Here is a 27688-nt window from a genome sequence, read left to right as displayed (position 1 = left end):
TCTGTGATACTTTGCATATGACTAGTTGAGCAAGAATAAGTTTCTCTTTTACTGTAGGACAAGTCATGAGATTTGTGCAGACAGTTGCAGATTCACCCAGTGAACTGCCTGTATCAAAATGCAAAGTATTTGACAATCATAATTTCTTTCACAAAGGAAATCAAGCAACATGATCTGACGAATGTTGTGCACTGTTTAGAACCACAGAACAATTAGGGTTGGAAGGGACCTTAAACATCATCTAGTTCCAACCCTCTGCAACAGACAGGGACACCTTTGCTAGACCAGCTTACTCAATTTTAGAGATAACAGTTCTCACTCAAGACTACCAGAATTCTCGTTAAAAAAAAAAATACTAACAGGGATGAGGAACTTCTTGATTTCTTCCAATGCATGTCCCATTCTGGCATAGGCTTCTGCAGGTGGAGCAAATACTTCAATTAAAACATGTAGGTCATCATTTAGGTGGAAATACTTTGCCTCTCCACTTTTTCTCAACTCTTCCTCCTAGGAGATAAGAAAAAGATTGTTTTTTACACATTTGTGTTTGAAACATTGTAATGCAAGTGTTCAAGTTTCTCCAGAGGAATTTGCAGACACTGTTCAGTCATGCTCAGATGTCAGCAAATAAAAAAGTAACACAAAATAAGAGCCAACAGCTTCTGCTGAGGTACAGAAACTGTAGCACAAGGAGGAATGCTTCTAAGAGCTTTTCCAGGTGCATCAGTTTCACGAAGACACTTTTTTTTCTTGAAAGTAAAGTCTACAGAAACAGGTTTGATCTAATATTCCACAAGAGCAAGCTTCTTTTACCAATATTATTTCAATGTCAGCATTACTGTGCTGTTCACACTGCAGTTTTTATCCAATGAGTGCATCCTTCACAGAACTGTGTGTGCTATTTGGACATAAAGCTAACAGCATATGAAATGAGGGAAGAGAACATTAGCAAAAAGAGTTCACTAGCTATCTCAGTACCAAGCTTATTTCTTTCATCTTCCTTCACCCAACCCACTTCAATGACTGCAAAGCTGAGTTCAATGGAGTAAAGCATAGCTCAGTTCTGAAATACTGACATTCACATGCAAAAGATTCACAGACCAAAAGGGCAGCACTTGCTTTTTTCAGGCTGCCCCTCACCTGTGTGTACTTGACTGGTCCAAAGGGATGAAATCAGCACTAAAACTACTTTCTCATTAAAAAAAAAGTATTTATTACAGTTGTCCATTTTTTTCATATAGGTCCTAAGATGCAATGATAGTATTATATCAAATAATTAGCAGTTCTGTTGTCTAAAAAGCTAACACTCCTCTGCAGCTTCCCATATTTGGCAAGCACCAAGTAAGCACTTCACCTTTAAGATTATTAAAATTGTAAATTGCAATGATAGTTGAAATCTCCCCTGCACACCCCTAATTATGGGTTGAGGTTTATATGTGACAATCCATTTCTGCTCCTCATGAATAACATTCTTATCAACATGATTTGTGTTTAACTATGAAGATGTTTAAAACAGGAAAATTACCAAAAAAAACCAGTCTAGATGACTGTCAGAGCACCCAGACCAAGACTATTAAGAGGTCACTCAGCAGGATTAGACTCTGTCAGCAAAATCATTACTTTGTCAATAAAAATAAGAGATCATAAAAATAAAAAGTAACCTAATATAAACATCACAGCTCAAATGTTTAGTTTTAATAGGAGGTGCTTCTCAGTTAAATACTTTAGGCACAGTTACTCAAAACATATGAGTCACTAGCCCTGGAAGCTAGTTGAGTTCTCCACATACTGGTTTTTAGTATGTACTTGTACCACATGTTCCCTCTCCTTTTTTCTTAAGAGGAAAAAAAATCACTGTGCAGTTAGTTTGTGCAGAACACAGAGTGCTAAGAAACTTCCTTCCTCTGTTTATCAATCGAGTTGGCTGATAAAAGCAATAAGCAATATAAGAGTCACCATTTTCTGTTTAGGATCTGGTAAAAAAGCATTTCAATCAGCACCAACAAAACATACAGAATTTCAATGCACGTTTTTTTAAGATCATTCCCATAACCAAACTTTTACAGTCAATCTGTGCTTTTTTTGCTAAGTTCACTTTATTATTGTATTTTATTTTAGTTCTGTAACAAGACTTGGCAATGATTCCATTACTTTCTCCATTATTTGCAAAGACAGAAGCTAGACTTTGATGATCCATGTGGGCACCTTCTAGCTCAGGACATTCTGTGATTCTATGAAAATACTAACACTAAAACTCTTATAACAGCACACAAATGAAAATAAGCTCATTCACTCACTGGCTACATCTCACAACCTCGGGAACACATTATGCATTTCAGGGGTTTTTTTTTCTTTTCCCATGAAGATCAAGACAAAAGCCTCAACTTGTTCCCATTCCAGTATCCCTCTTTGACAGCAATATAGCTCCCATAAAATGCTCTGCCTTCCATTATGTGACATCTATTGGCTTGATTCCACTGCATGTGGAATCTTGGCTTGACTGGCCAAAGAGAGACATGAACCAATAATCAATATTAGGATCTCCTATGCTTTTCATTTGTTCCAATTTTCATTACAAGGTTTGTTCCCCTCCTCAAAAATTTAAAGTGAAATATCAAAACTCCACTGACACAGTCAGGCCTTACCTTTGTCTTGTCCCTCATGGAACCTTTTCCCAAAATAGACATTTTTGTCAGTGTTTCTTCCTGTAAACGCTTTAGAGAATTACCACGTGGACCCAAAAGTTTTCCCACAAAGTTGAACTGTAAGAAAGCAGACAAACAAAAAACCAATACATTAACTTCATTGGATTTTTAATTGTAAACTAACGAGCAATGAGTAAATAAAAGGGATATTTTGCTGAAACAGCTTTTGATCATAGGTGCAAATGATTAGATCATAAATTAAAAAATATTAAGTACAATCACATAGTACAATTAATAGAATGTCAGTGGCTCCAGCAAAACAGAAGTATCTGAACTCAAGGATAACTTGATGTCCAATACAGGCTGCCTGGTCAAGAGGAGCCTTGACAAAGCCACCTTGCTCCAGCTAACAGGAGGCATCGTGCCCAAGGCTTCTGTCCTACTGAGGGACTCCAACCACCCCAAAACCCACTGGAAAAGTGGCGAGGTGAGCCCCAGGCAACCCTGGAGACTCCTGGAATGCATGTGGGACAATTTCCTGAGCCAGGTAACAGACAGACCTACCAGAAAGGAGGCAGTATGGCATCTGCTGGTCACCAAAGCAAATGAGCTCAATGGGGACAGCAGGATTGGAGTGCATTGGATGTGGATCAGGTTAGGAGTAAAGCTGGGCTCATGAATTTTAGGGAAGCAGACTTCCAGCTCTTTGGGGAGCTAGTCAGTGGGATCCCCTGAGAGAGCACCCTCAGGGATGAGGGAGTGGAACAGAGCTGGCAGATCTTCTATTGAACACAAGAGTTAGTGATTCCCAGCAGCGAGAATTCAGGCAAGAGACCCGCATGGCTGAGCAGGGACAGGCTGGTCAAACTAAAGGGCAAGGAACAAATACTCAGACAGTGGCAAGTTAAGACAGGTGACCTGGGAAGAGTATAAAGTCTGGTTGTGTAGCGCTGGGGTGAGGAAGGCCCAAGCACAGCTGAAACTGAATCTGGCAAAAGACACAAAGAGCAACAGAAGGGCTTCTCCAGATGTCTCAACCAGAAAAGGAAGGTTAAAGAAGGTATTGTTCCCCCTTTGCCCTGATAAACAGTGCTGGAAAACTGGTTACAACAGATAGGAAGGTTGAGGTACTCAACAACTGAAGTGACGCAATCATGTTAAAAAGATAACTTTAGGCAGAAATAAAATATACTGATGCTGAACAGCAAACAAGCTTTCATACACCCAAATTTATGAAACAAGTTCTTTGCTTGTCCCTCTACTACCATGTCACTGAAGAGCCCAGATGGGCTGCACTGATCTTCCTGTTCACCTGGAGTTACTTGAAAGGATCTAACAATGGGGCAATGGCAGTCCCAAATGTCTTGTTGCTACATTGAAGGGCTGATGGAACAAAGGTCCAGCTGCACTCACCCTACAATGCACAAAGTCTACAGCTCCAGTTCATTTATTTCAGCTTTACACAAAAAGAAAAACAAGTATTAAATCTCAACTAAATATGGAATTTAAGTTTATTCCCCTTACTGGTTGAAAATTCTATTCCCGATGTAGACCTGACACAAAACTATTGAGAAAATGGCTTACAGATCACTAAAATCCACAGAGCTTATTAAATTTAAGGTCTTGTATGAACCAGTCTTTTTCTGAAATTATCAGGTCACACCAAAAAGTTCTCAGGGAATTTCTTTTTTTTTATTAGAGTTGTCCATTTTTTTCATATAGGTCCTAAGACACAGTCAATAAAAATATTAATCAGAAAGACTGAACAGATACAGGCAGAAATTTCCCTTGCTGAGAATATTCAAAACTCAAGGCCACTGATGGGGTCCTGTGCAATTTAATTTACAATCATTATTTCAACAGAAGGTTGAACATCTGAAGGCACAGATGTTCTCTAGAGATTCCTTTATCTTGGACTTCTGATTTTACTGTTTCTGAAGATATAACTAAGGAAAGCAAACCAATTGAAACAACTCATAACAGATTTGAACCTCGAGATGTCAACTCCTCATCAAGAGTTTTCTTAAAGGAAGCTCACAGTTCAGCTGAAAGTAAATCTTTCATGTAGAGGAACACCACCTCAGTTTTTCAAGCATCACTTAAGATTACTTATGTCTACTTATAACAGTCTTTTAAGCTACTGGGAACAAAAATAAATACTTACTCTTTACTGCAGCTATATTCTTTCAGTTAAAACCAAGTAGTTTAATGTTGTGTAAATCTGAAACTTGACACAGCAAACTTAAATACCTCCAAAAGTTGTCACCTTTTAAAAACCATGAAATCTCTAGTGCCAAAGTCAGACACTACCAAAGCTATACAAGGACTGCACAGATGACATGCTCTAGACACATTTAATGAACATGAAAATGTATTGTCTGCATCCTGAGATCCACTGAACTATTCTTTTCTGAGCACCGAGGCTCCAAATATCTGATTTGACAAGTCTGAAGCATAAGAAACTTGTGTTGCAAGTCTGAAATTCTGCTAATTTAAAAGCACAATGTTTCTAGGTGTAGCTTAAAAGCACAAACAAAAATTAGTAAAATATGGCTTGAAACACACTCACAAAGCATTTTTGCTCCCCCATAACAAAACTGAGAGGCTTTGGAACATTTCAGTTAATTATTCCATAAATAAAACTCATTTATGATATTGAAGGAATCCTTACAGTAGAAAAGAGATTATTTACTTTGAACATGTAATGCATTTTGTTCAAACTATTTATTTCCCTTTTACATCAAATTGGAAGATGTGATCAAAGGTTTATTTTGAGATATTTCATAGATACAGACACACTCAAATTATCAGTCACTAAGTTACTACTATTACTTATACACTGCTTTCAATCATATAATAGAATATCTCAAACCTAAAGGTACAAATCCAGCACACAGTAAAAGAAATGTTACTTAGAAATTAACAAATCCTGTTTATATGCTGGTGTTACAGAACCAAGTAAGCCTGGCAGATCCAGGTAAGCTCTTACACAAGAATTCTCACATACAAGTTGCTATCCATGTTCCACCTTTAGGGTTTATTTGCCCCAAGAGCACAAGAACAAAGAATAAAATTCATGATTATTACTGAACTCAAGCTTATACACTATCTCTGAATTAGATACAGTGGATAGTAACAAACAGGCATCTGAGCTGCTCTGCCCCAGTCAAACCAGCCACACTCACTAGTGCTGGAACAGAATCAGACATGCCAGACTCCCCTCTTTACTCACCCCTCTCAAACAGCACAATCACCTCCAAACTGTTGTATATACCAAAAATTGCCCTCACCTTCACCAACTTCAGCTTAACATTGTATAAAAGCAGTCACGCTGTACTCCAGTGCAAGCTGGTGAAGTTTTCAGTTCTACAGGACAGATGAACTCTTAAGAGACAACCATAAATGTCACTCTACACTGGATCACCTTTGTCAAATTAGGAATTGTCTCTGCACTAAGACAGCTTCTAATGTAGAAGGTAAGTTCCAGTAAACTATGGACAATGGCATATAAAAGAGGAGATAAAGTCCCCAACTCAAAATTGCTTCTAGACCAGCTCTGAAGGATTTGGCAAATATGGTATCTCAAGCAAAATTACATCTTCGCAAAAACAATATCAAGACTCTGATAAACAGACCTGGGAGGAAACAATTAGATAAAATGGGAAAAATTAGCATCTCAGTTACACTTCTAACCAAATAATACTCTGCTGTTGAAAAATAGTACCTTCTGAACAAAGTATCATCTGATAATACATTTGTTTGAGCAAAAGGACGCAAGATTTGAGAGGAGTTCTTATTCCTAAAATCTGAGAACTAGTTTACTTGGTGGGTAAAGATACAATATGCAGTACAACAGCCCTTCCTCAAATCCCTGGGACATGGGATTTTTATCTTGACCGTGGTGTCTATTGGCTGGCAAATACTGGTTAACTGTACTGAAGGAGTGTATCTATTTCCCTTTTACAGATTATCCTGAAGTCTGTAACAAAAATCTCCAATTTAAAATACATCTTAAATATAAAACATCTTTCACAACAGAAGCAACAAAAAAAAATTATTTTAATATTTGCTTCAAAATTATCTCCTTTCTCAGCTGTTCATAAATCCTCATTTTAAGAAGCATTTTTTCAGTTATCATACAATGGAGATTATGGGCATCACTCTGTAGCACCCATTTCCTCAGAATCACCAAATCAAAACATGAGTTGAACAGTTTTCTAGAGATTTGCTTCCTTACCATAGCACTGCTTGAAACTATTCCCTGAACACATTTCTGGAGAAACACAGTTACAAAGAACATTCAAATAACATTATATTCTCTTCAGAACCATTTGATCTACTATATGAATTATAACAACAACAAATCTAATGCCAGTGTTACCACATTTTTAAATGTATATATTACAGAAAAGGGGATATAATAGAAAAAGTAATCCTTGTTTATCCCCAACCAAGGCAAGTCTGCTAAGAATGGTTCATCCAGCTTAAAACACTTAGTGTAAATATAAATGCTTGACCAAATGCTTTCCTGTAAAGCTTTAAGCACTCCATTGTTATTAAAGCCATGGAAAGTATATTCATATATTAGTTTTCTGCAATGGTTTCTCTGTGACAGGGTCACTAGAAAAAAAAAAAAAGTTAAGATTCAGAGCACTTTCCCCTGGAATGACCTGAAACAAGGCAAGCTTCAAGGTTTTTCCTATTCATCTCAGAAAGATAAAGTTTTTATAGAAAGGTAAGTGCTTCAAGCATCAATGTTACACCACAAACTACTCTGCTTCATGTAACATGATAATAGGTCTTTAAACATTTATTCATAGCAGAAAGCTTGGTCAATTTTGCTATAAATCTGCTCAAAAGTTTTCTCTGTGATTACTATTGATGCTTATTTCTCCACATTACTTCTGGTTATGCAGTGACATTTTCTCATTTCTGCTTTAAGAAATGAGCTATTATGAAAAATTGCTTTCTAACTAGTCATGTGATTAAAATATTAATCTCTCAATGACTTTACATAACAATGACAGATATATTGTATATGACAGTGATATTTTAGAACAGGTATTTTCACTTTAAAAGTTGAGCTAAAAAGCTTAAATGGATACCAGTTCCACAAGTCAGTAACTTTTGAGAAAATACATTTAAAGTATCACTTTGGGGAAAAACAGACCATTTCTTCCTAACTTCTGAGATTTACCCAGTATTTAAGTGTAGATCTATGGGCAATTTTTAAAATGGTAGCCTGTCAAAATGGAAATAATTATTCCCCACAGTTTTGATCCATCTCATGGAAAGCCATCATGATTCCATTTACCACCCATGGAAGCTATTTCTTCCACTTAATTCAGAACACCCAAGTTCAGCAAACTGTCAAAGCAAAATCAGATTCTGAGACAAAACTACTTCACAATGGAGGGGGTAACACCTTCCTGCCTCACAAGTACACAACAAAGCTCTGAAACACCTTTCACACACGATGGCTCGTCATAGCAGAGCTGGGACAGATCCAGAGTCCCTCCACAACAGCATCAGGACCTTCCTTGAGTGGCCAGCTCACTTTGTATGCCTTTAAGTCCATGCAAGTCTGAAGATTATTTTCAAGCATGAAACACAACAGAAATACAGGTTTAAGCATCACATTCTCACAAACAACCCAGAGTCTGCCAAGGTATTCAGCAGATCGAAGATCAAGTCACTCTAACCTCAGTGCCCTAAGCTAACAAGATCTCATTCCACTACCTGCAGCTTCAACACCCAGCATGCACATGGACTCCTCTCTACAGGTAACTTGATTTAGAAATCAGTTCTACCTCAAAAAGTTGGCCCTTTTCCTATAAGGCTGCATAAAAGCCCAACCTGGCTAATCCTTACTTGTAGTAGATGTCCCAGTTACAACAGGATTGCAGACAGCATTACCAAAGCTTATTCAAGCTTCCCCTAAATACCTCAGATTAATTTCTGTATCACAGCTCTTCAGGCCTCTTGGAGGCATCTGCAGAGCTGAACCAAACCAAAAAACTCTAAGACCCTGCACAACCATATTTTGAAAAGATATGACTGGGCCTGTAATCTATAAAGGAGCTTCCATAAGGTTTTGTCTTACCAGGTAAGACCAGCTATCTGTCACCATATCAAGACATATTAAATCAGGGACTTTTTTTACAGAAGTCTGTAAATAACACAAGGAAATTTATTCAACTAATAATTCAGCGTCAAGGAGAAACTGAACATAACTCCTGGGACTAACCATCTTGAGTTATTTTATAGCACAGACAAAATTCAGGTTGTCTTGGTTATTCCATCACCTTCTATCAAGGCCCAGGTATGGAAAAATCCCATTTAGACCAACTACCTGTAGCATTAGATTAAGCATGTTAACTAACACTGCCAAGGGTTGAGTAAGACAAAGGTTCCCAGCTAAAGTATTTAATTACAGAGCATCACAGAAAGAACCAAGAGCTCTCAGGCAGGAGGCCAATCAACCACATCACCAGGAACACTCAACTATTTGTACACTAAGCAAAAGATCAAAACCTCATCATTTTTCAGAGGTGAGCAAATATGCCCAAAAAAGTGCAATACACACTTTTGAATGTGAGGTCTACCAGTTTCTTTTCCAACAGAAACCCAGCTGCTCTGCACTTTAGTTGAAGAGCTTCTGCTGCACTTAACCTGTCACCTTGCAGGGCTGTCAGAGGTAATTGCACAGGACCCAGCCATGGGCTCATGAGAATGGATGTGACAGGACAGGAAATGTGAGCAGGCATTACCATGCCAGGCTGATCTCATCAGAGCCTGCACTGCCTGACCTGTGCTGAGGCTATTATGATTTATTCAAGGAATCAGAGTTACAGAAAAGTTTTAAAGAAGGAAAAGGCAATGTAATAGACATTTCAGGTCTAGCAAGTTGTCTTGCTTGGGGGCAGGGCACTGATGGGTTGTTTTGGTTCACAGACGTCTTTTATAACAAAAAATTACGATACGATTAATTAAATATCAATATAAACAAACAGCAGAGGCATCTTTCTTTCCCAGAGTCATCCCTGGAAAATGTAAACCAAGGAATAATTATCTACCAACCCTGTCAAAGGAGTTTACCAGTTTTGTCACACACAGCTTGTCCTTAGTGAAGCCACCTTGGCTGTCACCAATCAGCCAACATGGATAAATATCCAACACATGCACTCTACATAGAGTTCAGGGGAACCAGGATGATTGGAACAACCCCATATCCATCACACAAATCTTGACAAAGCATCTCTAACTTCTGATCCCTCCTCTGAACACATAAAATAGAAATAGGATTAGCACTTCAAAAGTTTATTGATGCAAAAAGATTTTGTTCTCCCATGTTCAGGCATCTAAAACTCATGTCACTTACTGCAGACTACAGTATGCCAGGATAAGATTCTTAGCTTGCCATGTTGAAGTTATGTAATTTCATACAATGTATCATAATTTATCCAATCTCAAAAATAAAACCACAAGTCTGGTTCTAATACCAAGTGACAGCAAATTGCAGTGACTTGCTGTGGTTTAGGGCAGGTGCTTTTCAGAGGTATCAGGAGTACCTATCATAATTCTGAACTGATACTCCCTTTACAGCGAGAAATTTTAGTTCACTTGACTCTACAGAATCTTTAATGAGCAACCTTCATCAAATACCCATTTACATGCAATAAAATGGAAATTTCTGAGAGAAACTGAACTCCCAAATATTGGGGTAAAATTATTCTTAATAAGTATCTAGGATTTTATTCACTCAGGCAGAAGAGAGATTTATGTGAATAGAGATATTTTCCTTTCTGTGGAGTAGTCCTACTAGAGATGCAGAAACTCTCATGACATGTCTGTTCTGCACAGCTGCTTTATTTTGCACCTGTGGACCTGCCTGGATATAAGTTCAGGGTTCTTTCCACAGCACACAGCAGGCTTTATTCCAGCTCAGTGTCTTTATGGCTCAGAATCAAACAGCAGAGCATCTCTAGCCATTCAAAATATGGCAAAGGTTTTCCTACTAGCTATCCTAAATAATTTCAGTGTTTAGTCCTATAAGGAAAGTTGACACTAGATAAAGAAGCAGAAGTATCTTTCAGCAGGCAGTGTTTCCCTTTTTAATGGCAAGTTTGCGTTTCTTGCCCCTGAGCTCAAGTATCTACATCTCAACATTTAGAAGAAAAACATCCTGTTTGCAAACACCATGGACCATGGAATAAGGGGTTCATGTATTTCACCTTCCCATCCTCATGTTTCTGCATGCTCATTAATAGCTCTACTTAGCCATAAAGATGACTTAAGTCAGAGTTCCAAAGAGGTGCCCACATGATGTGCAGCCTTGCACTCACTCAGAGAATATTTAATGAAATTTTGAACAGCAGGAAAGAAATCCCTGCAAGTTATCCTGCACAGGCCTGAGAGAAAAACACTGATACTATGCATAAAAAAAAAAACAAAAAAAACCAAACAATTAAAAGGCTTTCCTAAACAGAAAGGAGGAATGGTGACTTTTTTCCCCTCCATGAACAGATAGTCTTGAAATTTCTAGTAGGAAGAAAAAGCCATTTCAAACAAATTAAAAAAAATGCTAATCTGATTGTCATAACATTAACCTTAAAATTCTAAGCAGCACCAAAATAATAAAGTTCCACAGCCTACTGAATGTTGCATAAATGCTTCCAGGCAGCAATATTTTAGTGCAGGATAATACTTGGCAGTAAAGAAGTGTTAAGAATTCATGGTGGGCAAAGATATTAATGAAGCAGTCTCTACCCCTCCAGAACAGACTGCATAATTTAGCAGTCAAGCTATAATTCATTCAAGAATAACAATGGCTGAAACTTAAGAGGATGAGAAGAAAATTTTCACAATTAGTTCCTTAATGGTGCATTTTAAGCTGCACTTCCAGCTACAATAAGAAAGTTTCAAAGTCTGGCATCAGATTCAACTTCAAAACTTGTTTTTCCTCTTGATATTCAGAAGAAGAGGATCCTGCTATCCCAAAAACATGGCTCAATTATTGCTCTCAACATACTATTTTATGTGACCACCACCCCTTTCCTGCACATTTATTCCAACAAATAAAGAATGTAGGAGCTCTAAGGTAGAATCACTTCTACCTTAGTAGAAGTAAGGTAATAGTTTCAAATGTTACATTAAAGAATAGTTAAGATACTATTGAAATATCTTTTATAAGAACTAATATTTATCAAATATGAAAACTGGGCTTACCTTAGGGAATTGTTTTACTGGAATCAGAACTTTTTGTCCCAACTTCATATTCTTATTGATGACTACATCAATATACTTTTCTTCTTCCTTTCCTTCCCCTTTTTGGAATTTCTCAATTTCTGTTAAAGAAAAAAGTTATTTTTTTAGTTTAATGCAACAATTTAGTTTAATGCAACAAAGCCAAGAATCTTCATATTCAGTATAAATACATTTCAAAGCTAATACTGCAGGGCATACTTATGACATACTGTGTAATCAATACATGTAATTGGTTATACAAGGCCAACAGGATAAAGCATGTTTCCCTTTTTTGTATATTCATGTTTATATCAGCACCTTGAATTAGCATTGCAAATACTGTACTCATTTAACACTTAGGATACATTTTTTATATGGCTCAATTAGTGAAAACTATTCCTAGATACCTTTGAGCATAATTTAAAAAACATAGCATAGTTTAATATTCAACAATTTTCTTCCTCTTCTATAAATAAAGAATCAGTTTTAATGGTGGCTTTCTACATCGGACTGAGGAACAAATGTCAAATTAATCTTTTAGAATTTCAGAAATGTAATTGAGGCACATAGATGATACCCAAAAATCCGAGATTAGTGTTATACCAACAATGACATTATTAGGAATGGGATTTACAAGTTCAAACCCTGGCTTGCATGACTCAATTCATTCCAGAGATACACACAAAACTGACTCTTGATTATACTTTTCTCCAAATATTGACTCTCCAGTGTGCTAATGAAAAGCTGCAGATTTCATTTCATTAGAGAGGATTCATGAGGAGCACACAGGGAGATGAAGTGAAGCAGTTTTGTGGACTGGGCCCATCATGCTGCAGCATTGAAGATGTTAGCATACACCAAAACCCAACCCATTTCACAAGTGCCAGAGTAGCTCTCCCGTGGGAATCTAGCACTTGTCCTCCACAAGCATCTCCACAGTTCATCTGTTACAACAGGAACACCCTTCTACTCTACTGGACCACTAGAAATTAAAGACATTCATCAAGACCCTGCAGTTTCTCTAATGGGAATGTGATATTAGGCTGAGAGGAGACTGTAATGAAAACCTGAGCACAAAGAATCTAATCAAAAATATAGGAGAAACCAGCCTTTAGTACACCTTCAAAGACAGTCTGGTTTGAAATTAGGTCCAATGAAAAGCAGAATAAACCAACAAATTTCTAACTATGGAAAAAATCCATGCGTTATTAGCAGATTTGTTTTATAATATCAGTCCATTTCAATTTACCACTACAGAATTAAGATGCCAACGTCTTTTTTAATAACTGAGACTTATCTTCCATGCAAGCTTTAACTTCACTAACACAAAACATGAAATAAACAATTTATCCAAGTTACTGTTCAGTTCTGAAAATTAAGGAAGTCAAGCCAGCCTCAGACTATCTGAAGGCTTCTTGAAGGAAAAGAATTCCCCAGCTGTACTTTTAAAACTTCTTGTCAAGTCTCTATGAAGTTTTGATTCCTATGGATTGTAGCAATGTAAAAATTCTGGAGAAGCCCTATCAAAGCAACCTTACTCCAGCATGTCTTTTGTTACATCATGCTCAATAAAAAAAAAGTCTCCGGCACCATTATCCCACCAGCTAACAACAACTGGAGAACATTCAATGTTCAAGAATATTTCAATATTCCAAATTTAGGTAAAAATGGAAATTTGGAAATGCCACATTACCATAAATAGGGAATTATGGGCAATTAAACAAATATAAAGTTACATCAATTTCATTTGGAACTCATTTCCAGGTGAAATTAAGACTAAAATTTTATAGTGTGATTAGTGTGATGTTTCCATTCAGGAATCAGGTGACTGGTACCATTTAAAAGTCAAAGTTTCAAAAGATCAGATTCAGGTGTAAAACCATAATACTGTCACAGCATTCAAATGCAGATATACCTGTAACACTGCTCTTTCCTCATATAACAAGGGCAGCAGTGACAAAGCTTTTTGATTTCTCTTGAAAAACAAGATTAGGTACTTAGAGGCTTTTATGTTACACAAGTAGAAACACAACACTAAATTTTAAGGCTGCTATTGGTATTACTCTGTTAGTATAAACATTCAAAGCTTAAAACTGACCAGAAATTTGTTAATCTTTAGAAATATTTTACACCATGAAATGCTGATTATTAAAACTGCAATAAAAACACATCCATTTGTAATGAATGAGGCAAATGCAGTTGCAACAAAACTTGATATGATTTGATTTAATATTGATTTTAAATGTTAGGACTAAAATTTTTCTAAGTCAGAAAAGCACAGGTAAACTCCATTAAATATTAAATTAAATAAATGCATTTTGCTGTATTTTTTTTTTTGTGACAGAGAAATGCACCAAGACCTCCCAGGCAGTTCAACTGATCCCAGCCTGATGTAAGACACTTAGAGGACTTTTCAGTCACTGTAATCACTGTTACAGTAAAGGACTTTTTCCTGAAGAATCTAAACTTACAAAATAAAAGTACCTTCAGCATCAAAGCCCACCAAATTTTTATGAACTGGTAATGCTAAAAATTTGTTTTCTCATGTTGAGTCATATGCTGTTATCCCCAAATACACAGCATGGCATGCACAGCAATCCCCCTGCCCACCTGAAATTGAGAATCACAACTTTATGAATCAGCAGTGGCTTAAGGAACTTCCTAGAAATTGCCAAAAAATATTACACCTGGAAATGAGTTGTTTCAGACACCTCAGATGCACTTAAAATGCAGTTGAAGAGTTAAGCACAGAGTTCTACCTCAGTAACATTCTTCAGCTGAGCCAGCTGCATAAATCCCTTAAGAGATCAATACAGTGCTAATTGTATTTCCTAAACACTTTAGCTCAGAAAAGTTATTTGAATTGGTATTTGAAGGACTTGGCTGCAACAATGTGATTAATGCTAAATATGTTCATAATATGGGACTACTTTGAGCTGATAAAAAACATAAAAAGACCATTCTCTTCTTGCTCTGGTAGATACTGAACTTCAAGTCACTAAAGTAATTATTAAAAGAAACACATTACTTACTCCAAAAATCAGTTTTCCTAAGCCAAGTATCTATACACTTTATTGACCATTTTAAGCAAAAACCCTTTATTCTTTTACTTGCACTGTTTAAACAACTTCTTTTTTGCTTGAAGAAGCTACTGAAACCCATTAAGAGGCTGCAAATCTGCTCTCAGCAAAATGGATCACAATTTTCCCCGTTTGTTTTAAAGACAAATTACTTTAGTAACAAACAGCTATAGCCCATTGCCAAAGCAGTACAAAGTAAGATTAAGTAATTTTTTCCTGCTATGGTCTAATGTTAATCAAACTGATTTAAGACTTTCTTCCTCTTCATTGCTGTTCTAAAAGACTTGGGTTTATATGAACAAAGTCCAGTCCACTGATCACATTTTATCTCCGATTTTACTGGTTTTTATTTCTCTGCACTTCAAATCTAAGATGAACATGAAATACAGCACAGCACTGGAATTTTATCCACATCTGCACACAGCTCTTGAAATATCATTCACATACCCCAAGCTTTAGATAATTAGGGAAAAATCATGCCAGATCACATAGGAAATCCAATCAGATTTTCAAGGTCAAATGGATAGGAAGATTTGCCTTTTCTTAATCCTTAGATTACATTTTGCACTGCTTTGCTATATGAAGCAATGCCATTTCCTAGATCACAAAAAGTAAATAAACATGTGATTAAAGCTTCCCATAATGCCAGAGATTAAAATCTCATGTTCTCAGACCAAGGATGCAGCTAATGCAACAGGAATTTAACTGCATGCAGTAACAACTGCATGGATGGATTTTTTTTCTTTAGATTTAATCATAGCAGAGATCTAAGCAATGATTAGTCCTCATTTAATTCACCAAACAACAGTGGTAAATACATCAGATAATGATGAAGTAGAATTGTTTCATATTATTCTTCAATTAGAATTAATCTTCCTTGGGCAGAAGTACAATCCAGGATTCCAGCTCCCTCAGCTAAGCCAATATAAATACTTGTATTAAATGCTGAGCAAAGTGATGCCCTATTTGTCTGTAGTAAATCAATATCATAGATATAAGAACTAATGTCAACCTCAAAGTAAACAGAAATGTTTACTGCATTTGTCCTTAAGGCAATATTTCCTTTACACAAGATCAGGAGAAACAGGAACCAGGTCAATTTGCCTGCAAATCCTTAAGAAACTTTCTACTTTAATTCCTGACATTCAGATGTCTTATCAAGCACACCATTATATCCAAATATATCTGCTTTGGATGGAAGAAAATGTGAAAAATGCAAGGCTCATTCAAGGATATCCACATGATCACAGCTTAAGAGAACAGGGCATTGATGGAACTGCACTGAAATTGCACTAGAAATAGTTTCCACGTTCATTTTGAAAGTGAAAATACTCTAAGAATTACATTATCCTTTAAAAATACTCCTAAATCAAGTGGGTTTGCAAATTACTAACATCATACAATAGAAGCAATAGATTTTGCTTTATTTAGGCAATTTTATTGCCTTGTATCTAAGAAAAGGAAACATCAAAATTTAGACTGACTCAATGAAGCATGTTGTGCAACTACTGAAGCATAGCCCAACAGCAATACATTTCTCAGTGAATTCTCACAAGTTCACAGTTGACTTAGAAATGTCACACCCTCCTCAATTCAGAAAGCTCTTAAGTCAAACTGAAGGCTAAGTATCTTTACATATTTCCCCTGTCCTTTTAGCTCTTGAAAGCTCACTGCTTTTGCCCATTGATGGAGACAGAACACTGAGCTCGATGGCCATTTCCCCTGGCAGCCTGATTCCTTTTGCTTTCACATCAGAAACAAATCAAAGTGATGGCACTACAAAAAACAGACCTTAACTTAGTAGTTGGTATTTTATGAAGACCCCCTTTAAAAAACACAGTCAAGCTTTGGTAAGAGACAAGCTCCCAGAGGAAAAGGGGACTCCAAATCAGTTGTAGGGGAATTTCAGAGAAAAAAAAAATCCTTAATGAACAAAAAACTGACAATATCAGCATTCCATACTGTTTATTTGGAAATTTTCACTGTGGCAAAACCCATCATTTATCCAAGAAGACATATTTTAAGAATACCTATTCTTATAAAATAATAAAATGAAAACTTTCCCAATGAAGCCAAGTCATAGAAATCTGCTGTGCTGGATGCTGACTAATTGCCCACAGAGACTAATTGCCTTCCAGGAGTTCTGTAAATCCAAAGTACACAAGATGGTGAACCCAATTACAATTCTAAGTTTGATTAAACTGATGAGAGCTTAATCTCATTATTGTTGTGGTAAAATGGTCTTGACTGTGCTTTAGATTTCACATCCTTTACCCTGGACTCCTTTAATCCCTGTCCTAGTAGAGGATGATTCAAAGTTCTTTGAATCAGCACCTCTCCAACCAGTATTTCTCATGTTTTGAGCTGAAAACAGCACTGCACAGCACCAACTTGAACTAGAATCACCACACCAAGGCTTTAATGCATTCCAAAAAGCTTGCTGAAATAAACCTCAGACTTCCTTACAACAGCCTCTAAGAGACCCACTGCTCATTCCCTGTCCTCTTGACCAGCATGAAGCTGCACAACCTTCCCAATTTCTGCACTAAACAGAAGACGCAACTTTATCCTCCTACTTTTGAGCATCTTAAAACATGTCTAGCATAGTTCAGTTTGCTTCAAAGCAGTTTCTCCGTGTAGACACACAAAAAAAAAATGCAGAATTTCCCCATTTCAACTGTACATGGCATCCCAATACCCCAGAAAAACAATGTCTAGTTGCTGATATGAGTAAATGCTTAGACAAATATCCCTTTTTCTACCCTCTGTTTCCAAAGTAAATACTAATTAGTGTGTCTTCATAAAAAAATAAAAAAGGGAAAACTAGGGAAAGAGGGAAAACCAAACAAAAATAGCTTCAAAATATTTAAAATAAGGAAACTAATATATGTGGAATGGCAACATTTAAACTCATCCTGAATGGGTCTAAAACACAAATAAAAAATGCAACAGAATTTTCAATTTTTAATGCTGTTTTTCTATTAATGTACCCACCCCCATTCCTTTAAGAGCCTCAGAAAACTTCATATTCTCCTCAGCCAACATTTTAATCCTTTAAAAAGTCCTTTCAAAAACTGCAAGTTTTGCATCCATAATAGGTCCTAATTCTGAACTGGCAGAGAAAGTAATGCATTAAGAGTGTGAATTGTGCATAAAAAAAACCACACTAATTTGTTTCAACTAATGCTCATTATTACAATAGCTGAATTCCAAATAACTGTCTTTCATATGCCACCTTAATTTTGTAAAAGCAACTGACAATGAATCTAATTTCAATTTACAATAAAATAAGCAGTTCATGCCAGAATGATGTCTACAGCATTCAGAATCCTCAAATTAATAATAATATCCCTGTTGAAGGATTCAAACCAATCTTTATTTAAATTGCATTCACAGGCATTATAAGTTCTATTTTACAGTCTAGGTACTACTATCTGCACTAATCTGAAAATACATTGCAGTCACCAATATGACAAATATTTTGAATGTGCTTTTTTATTTAAGCAATTCAAATCTAAATGAACACCTATTACCTTCACATCAAAAATGACTCCACTAAAATCTGTTTGAGCTGATTAATATTAGCAGTAAGGGAGGAAGTACCACAGTAGGAACTGTCAAAATCATGTATAAGGTATTAAGAGATGTTTACTCAGGAAGAAAATAAGATGTAGATGTAGACATCAGTCCCATATCCTCAACCTACTCCACTGAAAATTATTTATCTCATTGTGAAGATAACTTATAACAAAATGCTAAAATCTGTGATTTACCCACTGTACCTACTGTACATTTTACCTACTGCAGATCTTTCTCTAAGCATGAATATTTCTAAATTAGCAAGGTCAAGCATTCACTAACTACAAAAAGTCAACTCATTTGTTCTGTACCTTAAAAATAAAATCCAATGTACAGAGCATCTTACATAACTTGTTAGATGTGCATAGGACCCAGGCAAAATGAAATTAATATTCTGTATCAAGAGTCCTTACAAGCAGCTGTTTCACCTTTTTCATTCCAGCATATGAACACAGCCAGGTAGCTCTTACACAAGATTTCACTTGACATTTTGGTGAGACATCAAGAAGGGCCTATAATCTTCCTTCCTTATCATGTACATAGCACTGCAGAGTACTACAAACTTTCTGTGACTCCTCTGACAACTTTCACAAGAAAAGGTGTAAATCAGATCTCAGCTAAAAAATGGACACAACCTGCAGCTCTCCATATGCAAATATCACATTTTAAACTATTGCCAAGGTGAGGCAGTAGCCATAGCACATCCAGCTGTTGACCCTTAAATAGACTTGAGCACTATTAAGACCACACTTTAAGGCACTGGCAAAGTCTGCAGTCTAAGAATCTGCCAGCAGATTGAAACAAACCATACTTAATACTAGAAGATAGCTATGCTAACAAAACACATCCCTGTGTTTTGTATAACTGATACTTACATAAATAAGTGTACAGCTGTTTACTTAGCATTATGCAAGATTTATGTAGCCATCAGCAAGACCAAGAAGTGTTATCTTCTACTTCTCTAAAAATCATTTTTAAGCAACTAGAGCTTTGCCAGAGCCTCCATCCCAATGACAGAAGGCCAGGGTAGAGCCTCACACTCTGGCAATCCTTAATTCAGGAATGTGTCATATCCCACTGATAAACACCAGTAAAACACAACTTACAGCTTCTGTAAGTCACAATTTACTTGAAACCATCACTACAGCAGAAGTTTCAGGAAACATGGCCAAATACTGAGGGATCTGGCTGATGCCATCAACAGGCCACTGTTTGGTAAGGACATGGTCATCAGGGAATGTCACCGATAACTGAGGCAAAGCAGTGCTGTCTTCAGGAGCAGGGAGGAGGATCTGGGACACCACAGCAAGGTATGTCTCACCTTGATCTCTTGGAAGGTGATGTAGTAAACAGCTCTTGAAAACCATTTCCAAGCACAGAAGGTCAAGATGAGAGCAATTTGCACAAATTTATGGCAGGGAAGTCACCCACACTAAACAGCACTATGAACAATGTGAGATGAGAGAGAGCTGATGTGTCCACCCCATCTGTAGTAGGGCTGTTGATAAGCTTCCCACACCCCATCCTCATGTGGACTGATGAGGCACAGGATGGAGACATGAGGCAGACTGAAAAGTGCAAACTGACCTGCCGGGCTCAAAGGACTCTGTCAGCGGCACCACAGACAGGCCAGCCAGGGGCCGGACAGCAGTGGTGAGCTCAATGATATTTTAACATCACCATCAGTGACCTGGATGATGGCACAGAGTGCAGTTCCAGCAGCTTTACACAACAGAAAACCAGGAGTGATCCAAACACCAGAGGGTTGTGATGACACTCAGAGTGCCCGGAAGAGTTGGAGGAATGGGCAGCAGTCCTGTGCACTTAAAGGGAAGTGCCAAATCCTGTGCCTGTGGAGGAACAACTCCATACAAGAGAACCCCATGCTTGGAAACCAAACACCACAAGCAGCTTTGCAGAAGAGGACCTGAAGTTCAAACAAGATGAGCACCATCAGGAAGGTGCACTTGTAAAGGCCACCAGCACCTGGGCTGCACCAGAACAGCACTGCCAGCACTGTGGAAATGGTGATCCTTCCTCTCATGCAAGTTTTAGCAAGATTTCTGCTGTTTTGTTGAAGAGTTTTGGATTTTTTTTTTGGAGGAAAGATTTGTTCCATCTTTGGTATTAAAAAAAAAAAAATATCAGTTTTAATAAATCCTTACCCTAGCCCAAGATTTATTTCTCGTGACATACTGGAACATAGAAAGCCATGATTTGTTACCTGAAAGCATGGTAGAAATCAATGTTATTCATTCATCATAGAAATGCTAAAACAGTTCAGAGAAACAGATATGGACAGACCCAGGGTACAGCAGTCCATTGTTTTCCCTCTCCAGTGTCCATGGCTGAAAATGCACACAGCATGCAGCTCTTCCCACTGCTTCCCAGAATGCAATATTGTCCAAAATGCATTTTCTGTCCAATAAAAACTTGTCACTGTCCATATTTCACACAAGATTAGGGAAATGAAGAGAGATAAAGCCATTCCAAGTACCTATAGTGCTTTTTAAATTCTTATTATCCTTATATTTAAATTATATATATAATACACATATATTTCTTATATATTATATATTCTTATATAATATATATAATTCTTATATATTTAATTCAGTGAAATTCAGAGTTAGCACCAGACACTGCTATAACTTAAACTCACGCCCACTGATGCTACAGCTCTACCAACAAGTATAACTTCAATCTTACTATAGAATTGATACAAAACATCTATATATTCTGTGGCATTGTAGTGATTGAATGAACTCAAAGTGAATGCAATCACTGCTAAGAGCCTCTAGAAGATGAACCATTGAAAACAGTATAGACTGGAGTAGCCTTCATGTACAATCTCTTGTTTCAACCTACTGTTTGTAACTTTCTCCAATTGCTGATTTTTAACACAAGCTTCCTGCTACTTTGATGTAAATTTCTCAGAATCCTGAGAAATTCCTTGTCTGAAACTTTGTTTACTAAAGCACAAACAACTGATGTGCAAGTGTGCTGTGAAAAAGTAATCTTGTATAGAAAGAACACAAAACCACAAAAACAGGTGTATGCTATGGGTCATAAAATAGATGAGTTGCATATTTTACTCTGCAAAACAACAAAAAAATCACAAATTTTAAAAATGCTTTCATAATATTTATGAAAAAAGTAACAACCTAAAGCATCCTAAAGAATTTGTGCATTCCTACCCACAGATGTAGGAAACAAACCTACAGACTGTAGTTGGCACATGTAAAAGAGAAGTGGCTAATTCCAACACGCCATCCTGGATTAGGTTAACACAACCCTAATCCTCTAACCTCAAAGACAGGTTGGATGGGCTTTGGGCTTTAAACAAGCTGGTCCTTGTTTGTGGAAGGTGTCCTTGCCCATGGCAGGGGGGATTGGAACCAGATGAGCTTTAAGGTCCTTCCAACCCAAACCACCTCATGATTCCTTCAGAAGGCCATGACTTCCACTGCCAGCAGATAAAAGAGGTAAAGAACCACTTTTGACAAAATTATTGTAGACAGTATTTTTATTTTTTGTCACCCATTACAGTCCTGGGCTGCAGTAATGCAACTTGGCAGGAAAAGACAGCTTGCATATCTACTGTCCTATGGGAAAGTGCAGCTTAAAGAAATTTGCGTGGTTATTTTTTGTATGAGCTTCAACATAAATTGGATGTTAAAAACTTCAAACATCCAAGTTAAAAATTAACTAGCTGAGGGATAACATTAATTACAATCCCTTCCATGTGCTCAAAAGCAAGCAAATCTGAATTATTTTCTGTGTAGGAAGACATATATTACACAGAATAATGCATATTGCTACCGCATTCAATTTTTTTCCCAAATATTATACTATTAAACTTATTTTCATGAAATTAGTTGAACCACTTTGCAGAATTGCAGAACAAGATCAGACTTCCCTAGAAGTGTTATAAAACTTGAAAGTCCCATCTTAGGGACTCAATCCAGCTGTAAATCTTAAGGAAAGGATCAAAGATCTTTCAACAGACCAGTTTTTGCAGGAAAGCAGCCACATCTACAGCTCCAGATACATCTCTGCCTCTGTAGGACCATGTGCCTGTCCATGCAGCACCTTCCTTGAGGAAGGCAATCTTCCAAATTTCATGGCATCTATGAAGAAGGAGGTTTTTTTTTTTTCTTAAACTAGTATTTCTAGCATTGACCTAATAAAACATTATGCATCTTTCCAAATTTAAGAAAAACTGAAACAAACCATGTTTTATACCTAAAATATCTGAATTAGCTACCAACTTATGCCAGTAAGCTTTTGCTGAAACACACCTTACAAAGCTAAAATACACTACTGTTTTAGCAGCATTTAAGGTGTGGGTTTACTTGTGGTAAGAAACAGCTCTGACTCAAAATCTTTCTCTAAAGAAATTATATTCATGTTTACCTTAAATGTAACTAAGCAGTTAGTTCTGGTTAAGTTGTATTTTCACCTAGTAAATTTGTTTACAAAAAGCATCTTTCTTCAGTAAAAAGTATTTTTAAAGGTCTAAGTTTCTTTCCAACATACATGGTTATGGTGTAACTGTAAGAATCAGGAAAACTGCATGTTCTGTGCAACTACTCAGCAGTCAAGACATTGCAAATTCATTTGTCTTAATGGTTTGTTTTGAAGACAGTTTAAAATCAAATGTTTATATAGAAATCTAAAATGTGATGCCTGAGTTTTACTGCAGCCAAATTATGTCACACAATTATTTGATAAATCAACTTCAGACATGTTACTGTTTTAGTTTTCATCCAGCTAATTTCAGAATGCAAACTTTCACTGAACACTTTTTCCCAGTGATGAGCACATGTGTTCTTAGGGGAGCAATTCCTATATTCAATAGTTTAAATAGCATATTTCAGTACATTTCTACAGATTACACACTGAAAATCAACTACTACAAAGCGTCACAGGCACAAAAGAGCTGACACCTTTAAGTGCAGTAGAACAATTCACAGCCAGGGAAGTTCACCTACAATCAAGGTGAGACAGCAAAAACAAAACCAGTCATATTTTTAACACTCATGCTGGGAACCTGCAGAAGCTGCTTCTAACCAGACACCTGCCCTGCCTGTCCCCCACCTGCCTTCACAGCCCCATATATTCAAGTTTCTGCTCCTTCATCACTTCTGTCTGCCAAGAAACAATAAGAAAAGTGCCAAAGCAAACTACCTGAGGTGCCATTACTTCTTGATTCAGTGATGCTTAAATTGCTTTTATATGGGAAAGAAAATGTCGATGCTCCATTTTCTGAAAGTACAAAATGAAGTTATTTTCTAGATGTGGCAAAGGACAAAGAGAACGAATTTTAAGAAAATACAACTGCTTAAGAAATTTGGAGTACCTAAAAGACGAAGAACAGCTGAGACAGCAATAACCAATTCATGGGTAGACTTCTATTGCTCCTTGCTACTTGAGAGAAACAAAGAAAAAAGTGCATTTGGGAAGAACCTCCAACAGTTGCAATGGGTACTTGCGCACACCTGAAGTCTTCCTAGAGAAAAGGTCCTGTGTTAGTAAGTCTCAAATCTCACTTCCCCCTCGACCTTAGAGCAAGTGCAGGAATGCCATGTCCAGTCAAATACAGAATAACCACCTAAAGAGGCTGGAATGCGTTATTTTGCGTACACCCAAGAAATAAAGGTGCTTCACTGAACTCAAAAATCTGACTGTCCACTCTGAAAAGAACATTTAACCATAGGGAATAGAAACTCTTCCTCGTGCCAACAGGAGAGACACACTTACAGATCCCTCTACCAAATCTGACATGTGGGTTTAAAGACTCAATCAACAGTGTGTCACAGAGTCAGAAAATACCGGAAATGCTACCATGAATTTCCATAGATCATGAATGGAACTAAATTCCCAGAGCTGCTCTTTTTGCAGGATCCCTTTATAAAGCAAGACACAACTAATTTAATAGATTACTACTCATATTTGCTCTAACTGTAACTTTAAAAATACGAACATTACACTAAATTATCAGAAAGAGCTGGGAACGAAGGAAAGCTTTTATCACTAAATTCATACAGCTTTTACTTTATCCTTGCATAATAACTATGTATTGGCAGTACCCCTTGACAAAAGCATGAGATTAACTATGTAGCTGGCCAGGAATATCTATTCTGTTTAATCTATTTTTCTGAAGGGGCCATCTGCTCTTATTTCTTCATCTTGTGGCTCAAATTGAAATTGCATTCACTATTCTGTTAGGATTTCAATTAGGTACATGTAGAATTTCTCCCATGACAGGATGGCTGTTTTGAGGATGAAGTACTGTAAGGGGAAAAGGTATTACTACTAAAAGTTGATTGACTATCATTGATACAGCTAAAACAGCTGATTAGTCATCAATAAAATGAAAGAAAAATAATGCTAACATTTGTTTTATTACAGCACAGCTTGACATCCATTACTAACAGTATGCACAGCCATATTTAAGGTTCCAAACCTGAATAAAGGAACTACATTTGCTTTCTGCATTCCCTCCACTCAGCTCTTTTCCAATGACTCTGCAGAAAAGCTTCAAATCTCAGCTTTGATAGCAGCAATGAAACCTTTCCAAATGAGAAGCCAAAAAATACCTCATACAGATGCTGACAAGACATACCTATGGGATTAGCATCATTTGCACAGACTTCAAAATAATGAAGTCACAGCTAAAACACTTACTGAAATACAAGCTACAGAGTTGAGCTCCAGCCAGTTACTACTACTCCAGTGCAATAATACAAAGTTCAGCAAAATAGTCTGAAAGAACAGTAAAGAATTAAACCTACAGTTTTACCTTGTACTTCATCCAAATGGGAGAAAAAGTACTTTTGATTTAGTTATTTCCTATCCATTTCACTGCTTTCCCCAGAAAAATGACCAAGCAGGAGGCTATCCAGCAAGTTGAGTACTTTAGCTATTGCCTAGAGTAACTAAATAAATACTCAGCACCAGCCTCATGCAAGGCATCACAGCAAGCAGCCTCCAAGCCCAGGCAGTCATTGGAAGCTTTGGTCATTGCTTTGAACACAGGAACAGGAATAAGGGATTGGTACCTTCAGGACCTACAACCTACTCAGAGGCAGAAAATACATTATGTTAGCACAGTGCTCAGCACACCAGTGAAGTCTAAACTATAACCTAAAAGTTAAGAAAGCAAATCACATCCATTTTCCACTATCAGGGCATTAATCTAAAGGATAATTCACTTCCAGTTCTTTATAGACCTGATCCCACAGCCAGCTACTTGCCACTTATGTGGTAATGAAATACACACCAGTGTTTTTAATTAATGTTATACTGAACTATGTGAACTATTACTTAGGGTTTCAAACAAGGCCTATTATTTCAGAGCTCCAAACTATATAAGTGCATCTATAAATAAATAATTTATAAATACCATTATGGTAATTTCCCCGTACTCTCCATTTAATCAGCTGATAAAAAAGGAATATTCTAAGAACTTCAAATTCAGAAGTCTGAGAAAGTTTCTTCTAAAATTTTATTCAAGATTTTTCAAATTGGACGACAGCAGTCTTAACAGTTCAAGCATACATGAAGTAAACAACACAGGTCAAAGCTACCAGGTCATACAAGGGTTTAGGGTGGAAGTGACCTTAAATATCATCTAGTTCCATACCCCCTGCCATGGGCAGGAATGCCTTCCCCTAGACCAGGCTGCTCAGAGCCCCATCCAACCTGACCTGGAGCAGACTCCAAGGGATGGGGCTTCCACACCTTCTCTGGGCAACCCGTGCCAGTGCCTCAGCACACAGAGAGGAATTTCTTCCTAACATATAATCCAAATTTCTTCTCCTTTAGTTTAAAACCATCCCCATGTATGATATGGTGTCATCCTCAATGATGTGGCTAGTAGGGTTAGGAGAAGGGCTCAAGTGTTTAGTTAGGATGTGTTTGGGCTTTTGACGATTTGGTCTTTTGAGTAGAACCCCGCTAGAAGTGGTGCTCCTATTAGGGTGAGGCTGCCGATGGTAAGGCATGCAGTGGTTGTGGGTAGTATTTTTTGGAGCCCTCCTATTTTTCAGATATCTTGTTCGCCACTTAGGCTGTGAATGATGGAGCCTGAGCATAGGAAGAGCATGGCTTTGAAGAATGCGTGGGTCGAGATGTGGGGCAGAAAAGATGAGGGGCAGAAGGAAGTGGTGAACATCTGGAGTGGGAGGAATAAGGAAGGGGGAGGATTTTCCAGGTGGAAGCGTTGGTCTCCTGGAGCCACAGTCAGGTGTGATGGAATCCTATGTTCCTGGAGATGGCTGAACACCTGCCAGCTCATGGGAAGCGGAGAATGGATTCCTTGTTTTCATCTGCTTGCGTGTGCAGCTTGTACCTTGCTTATCCAAGTATCCTCTCTTCACCCAGAGTTTTGTAGCTTTTACTCTTCCGATTGCCGCCCCCATTCCCTCGCGGGGGCTGGGGTTACAGCAGGACAGGGACACACCTGGGCTGCGGGCTGGGGTTACAGCAGGACAGGGACACACCTGCGCCTTGGGGACAGACAGGACACATCTGGCTGTGGGAGCTGCTGCCACAGGCCAACACCGATGGCACCGGCACCGCCTGGCCCCGACCCCGCTCTCCCGAGGGGCTGGCACCCGATCCCAATCCCGCCTCTCCCAGGGATCACACCCGCTCCTACAGCCCCAATCCCCGCTCTCCCGAAGGGCTGACACCCGAGCCCGGCTCCCCCGGGGGGATGACACCCAAGCCCGGTCCTCCTGAGGGGCTCACACACGATCCCGGGAGCCCCAGTCCCGCCTCTCCTGGTAGGCTGATGCCCGACCCCGGGAGTTCCGATCCTGCCTCTCCCGGGGGATCACGCCGGATCCAAACAGCCCCGATGCCGGCTCTCACGGGGGATCAGACCCGTTTGTACAGCCCCAATCCCCGCTCTCCGGAGGGGCTGACACCCGAGCCCAGCTCCCCTAGGGGGATGACACCCGATCCCGGGAGCCCCAGTCCCGCCTCTCCCGCTGGGCTGATGCCTGATCCGGAAGTTCCGATCCTGCCTCTCCTGGGGATCACATCCGATTCCACAGCCCCGACCACGGCTCTCCCGGGAATCAGACCCGTTTGTACAGCCCAGATCCCTGCTCTCCTGGGGATCAGACC

At 38.1% G+C, this 27688-nt stretch overlaps 1 protein-coding gene across 1 annotated transcript in view; it reads right to left on the bottom strand.

Moving 5' to 3' along the window:
• KHDRBS3 (KH RNA binding domain containing, signal transduction associated 3) overlaps nt 1-27688 on the bottom strand; it is a 90753-nt gene that overhangs the window by 51698 nt on the left and 11367 nt on the right. Inside the window, exons 2-4 of the mRNA XM_058811057.1 lie at nt 11874-11992; nt 2646-2762; nt 361-507 (exon numbers count right to left, since the gene is read on the bottom strand). Coding sequence (XP_058667040.1) covers nt 361-507; nt 2646-2762; nt 11874-11992 — 383 coding nt within the window. The remainder of the gene's footprint in view (nt 1-360; nt 508-2645; nt 2763-11873; nt 11993-27688) is intronic.

Source organism: Ammospiza caudacuta, chromosome 1, assembly GCF_027887145.1.
Source record: "Ammospiza caudacuta isolate bAmmCau1 chromosome 1, bAmmCau1.pri, whole genome shotgun sequence".
NCBI classification, from domain to species: Eukaryota; Metazoa; Chordata; class Aves; order Passeriformes; family Passerellidae; genus Ammospiza; species Ammospiza caudacuta.
This window is presented reverse-complemented; position numbering and strand designations above follow the sequence as displayed.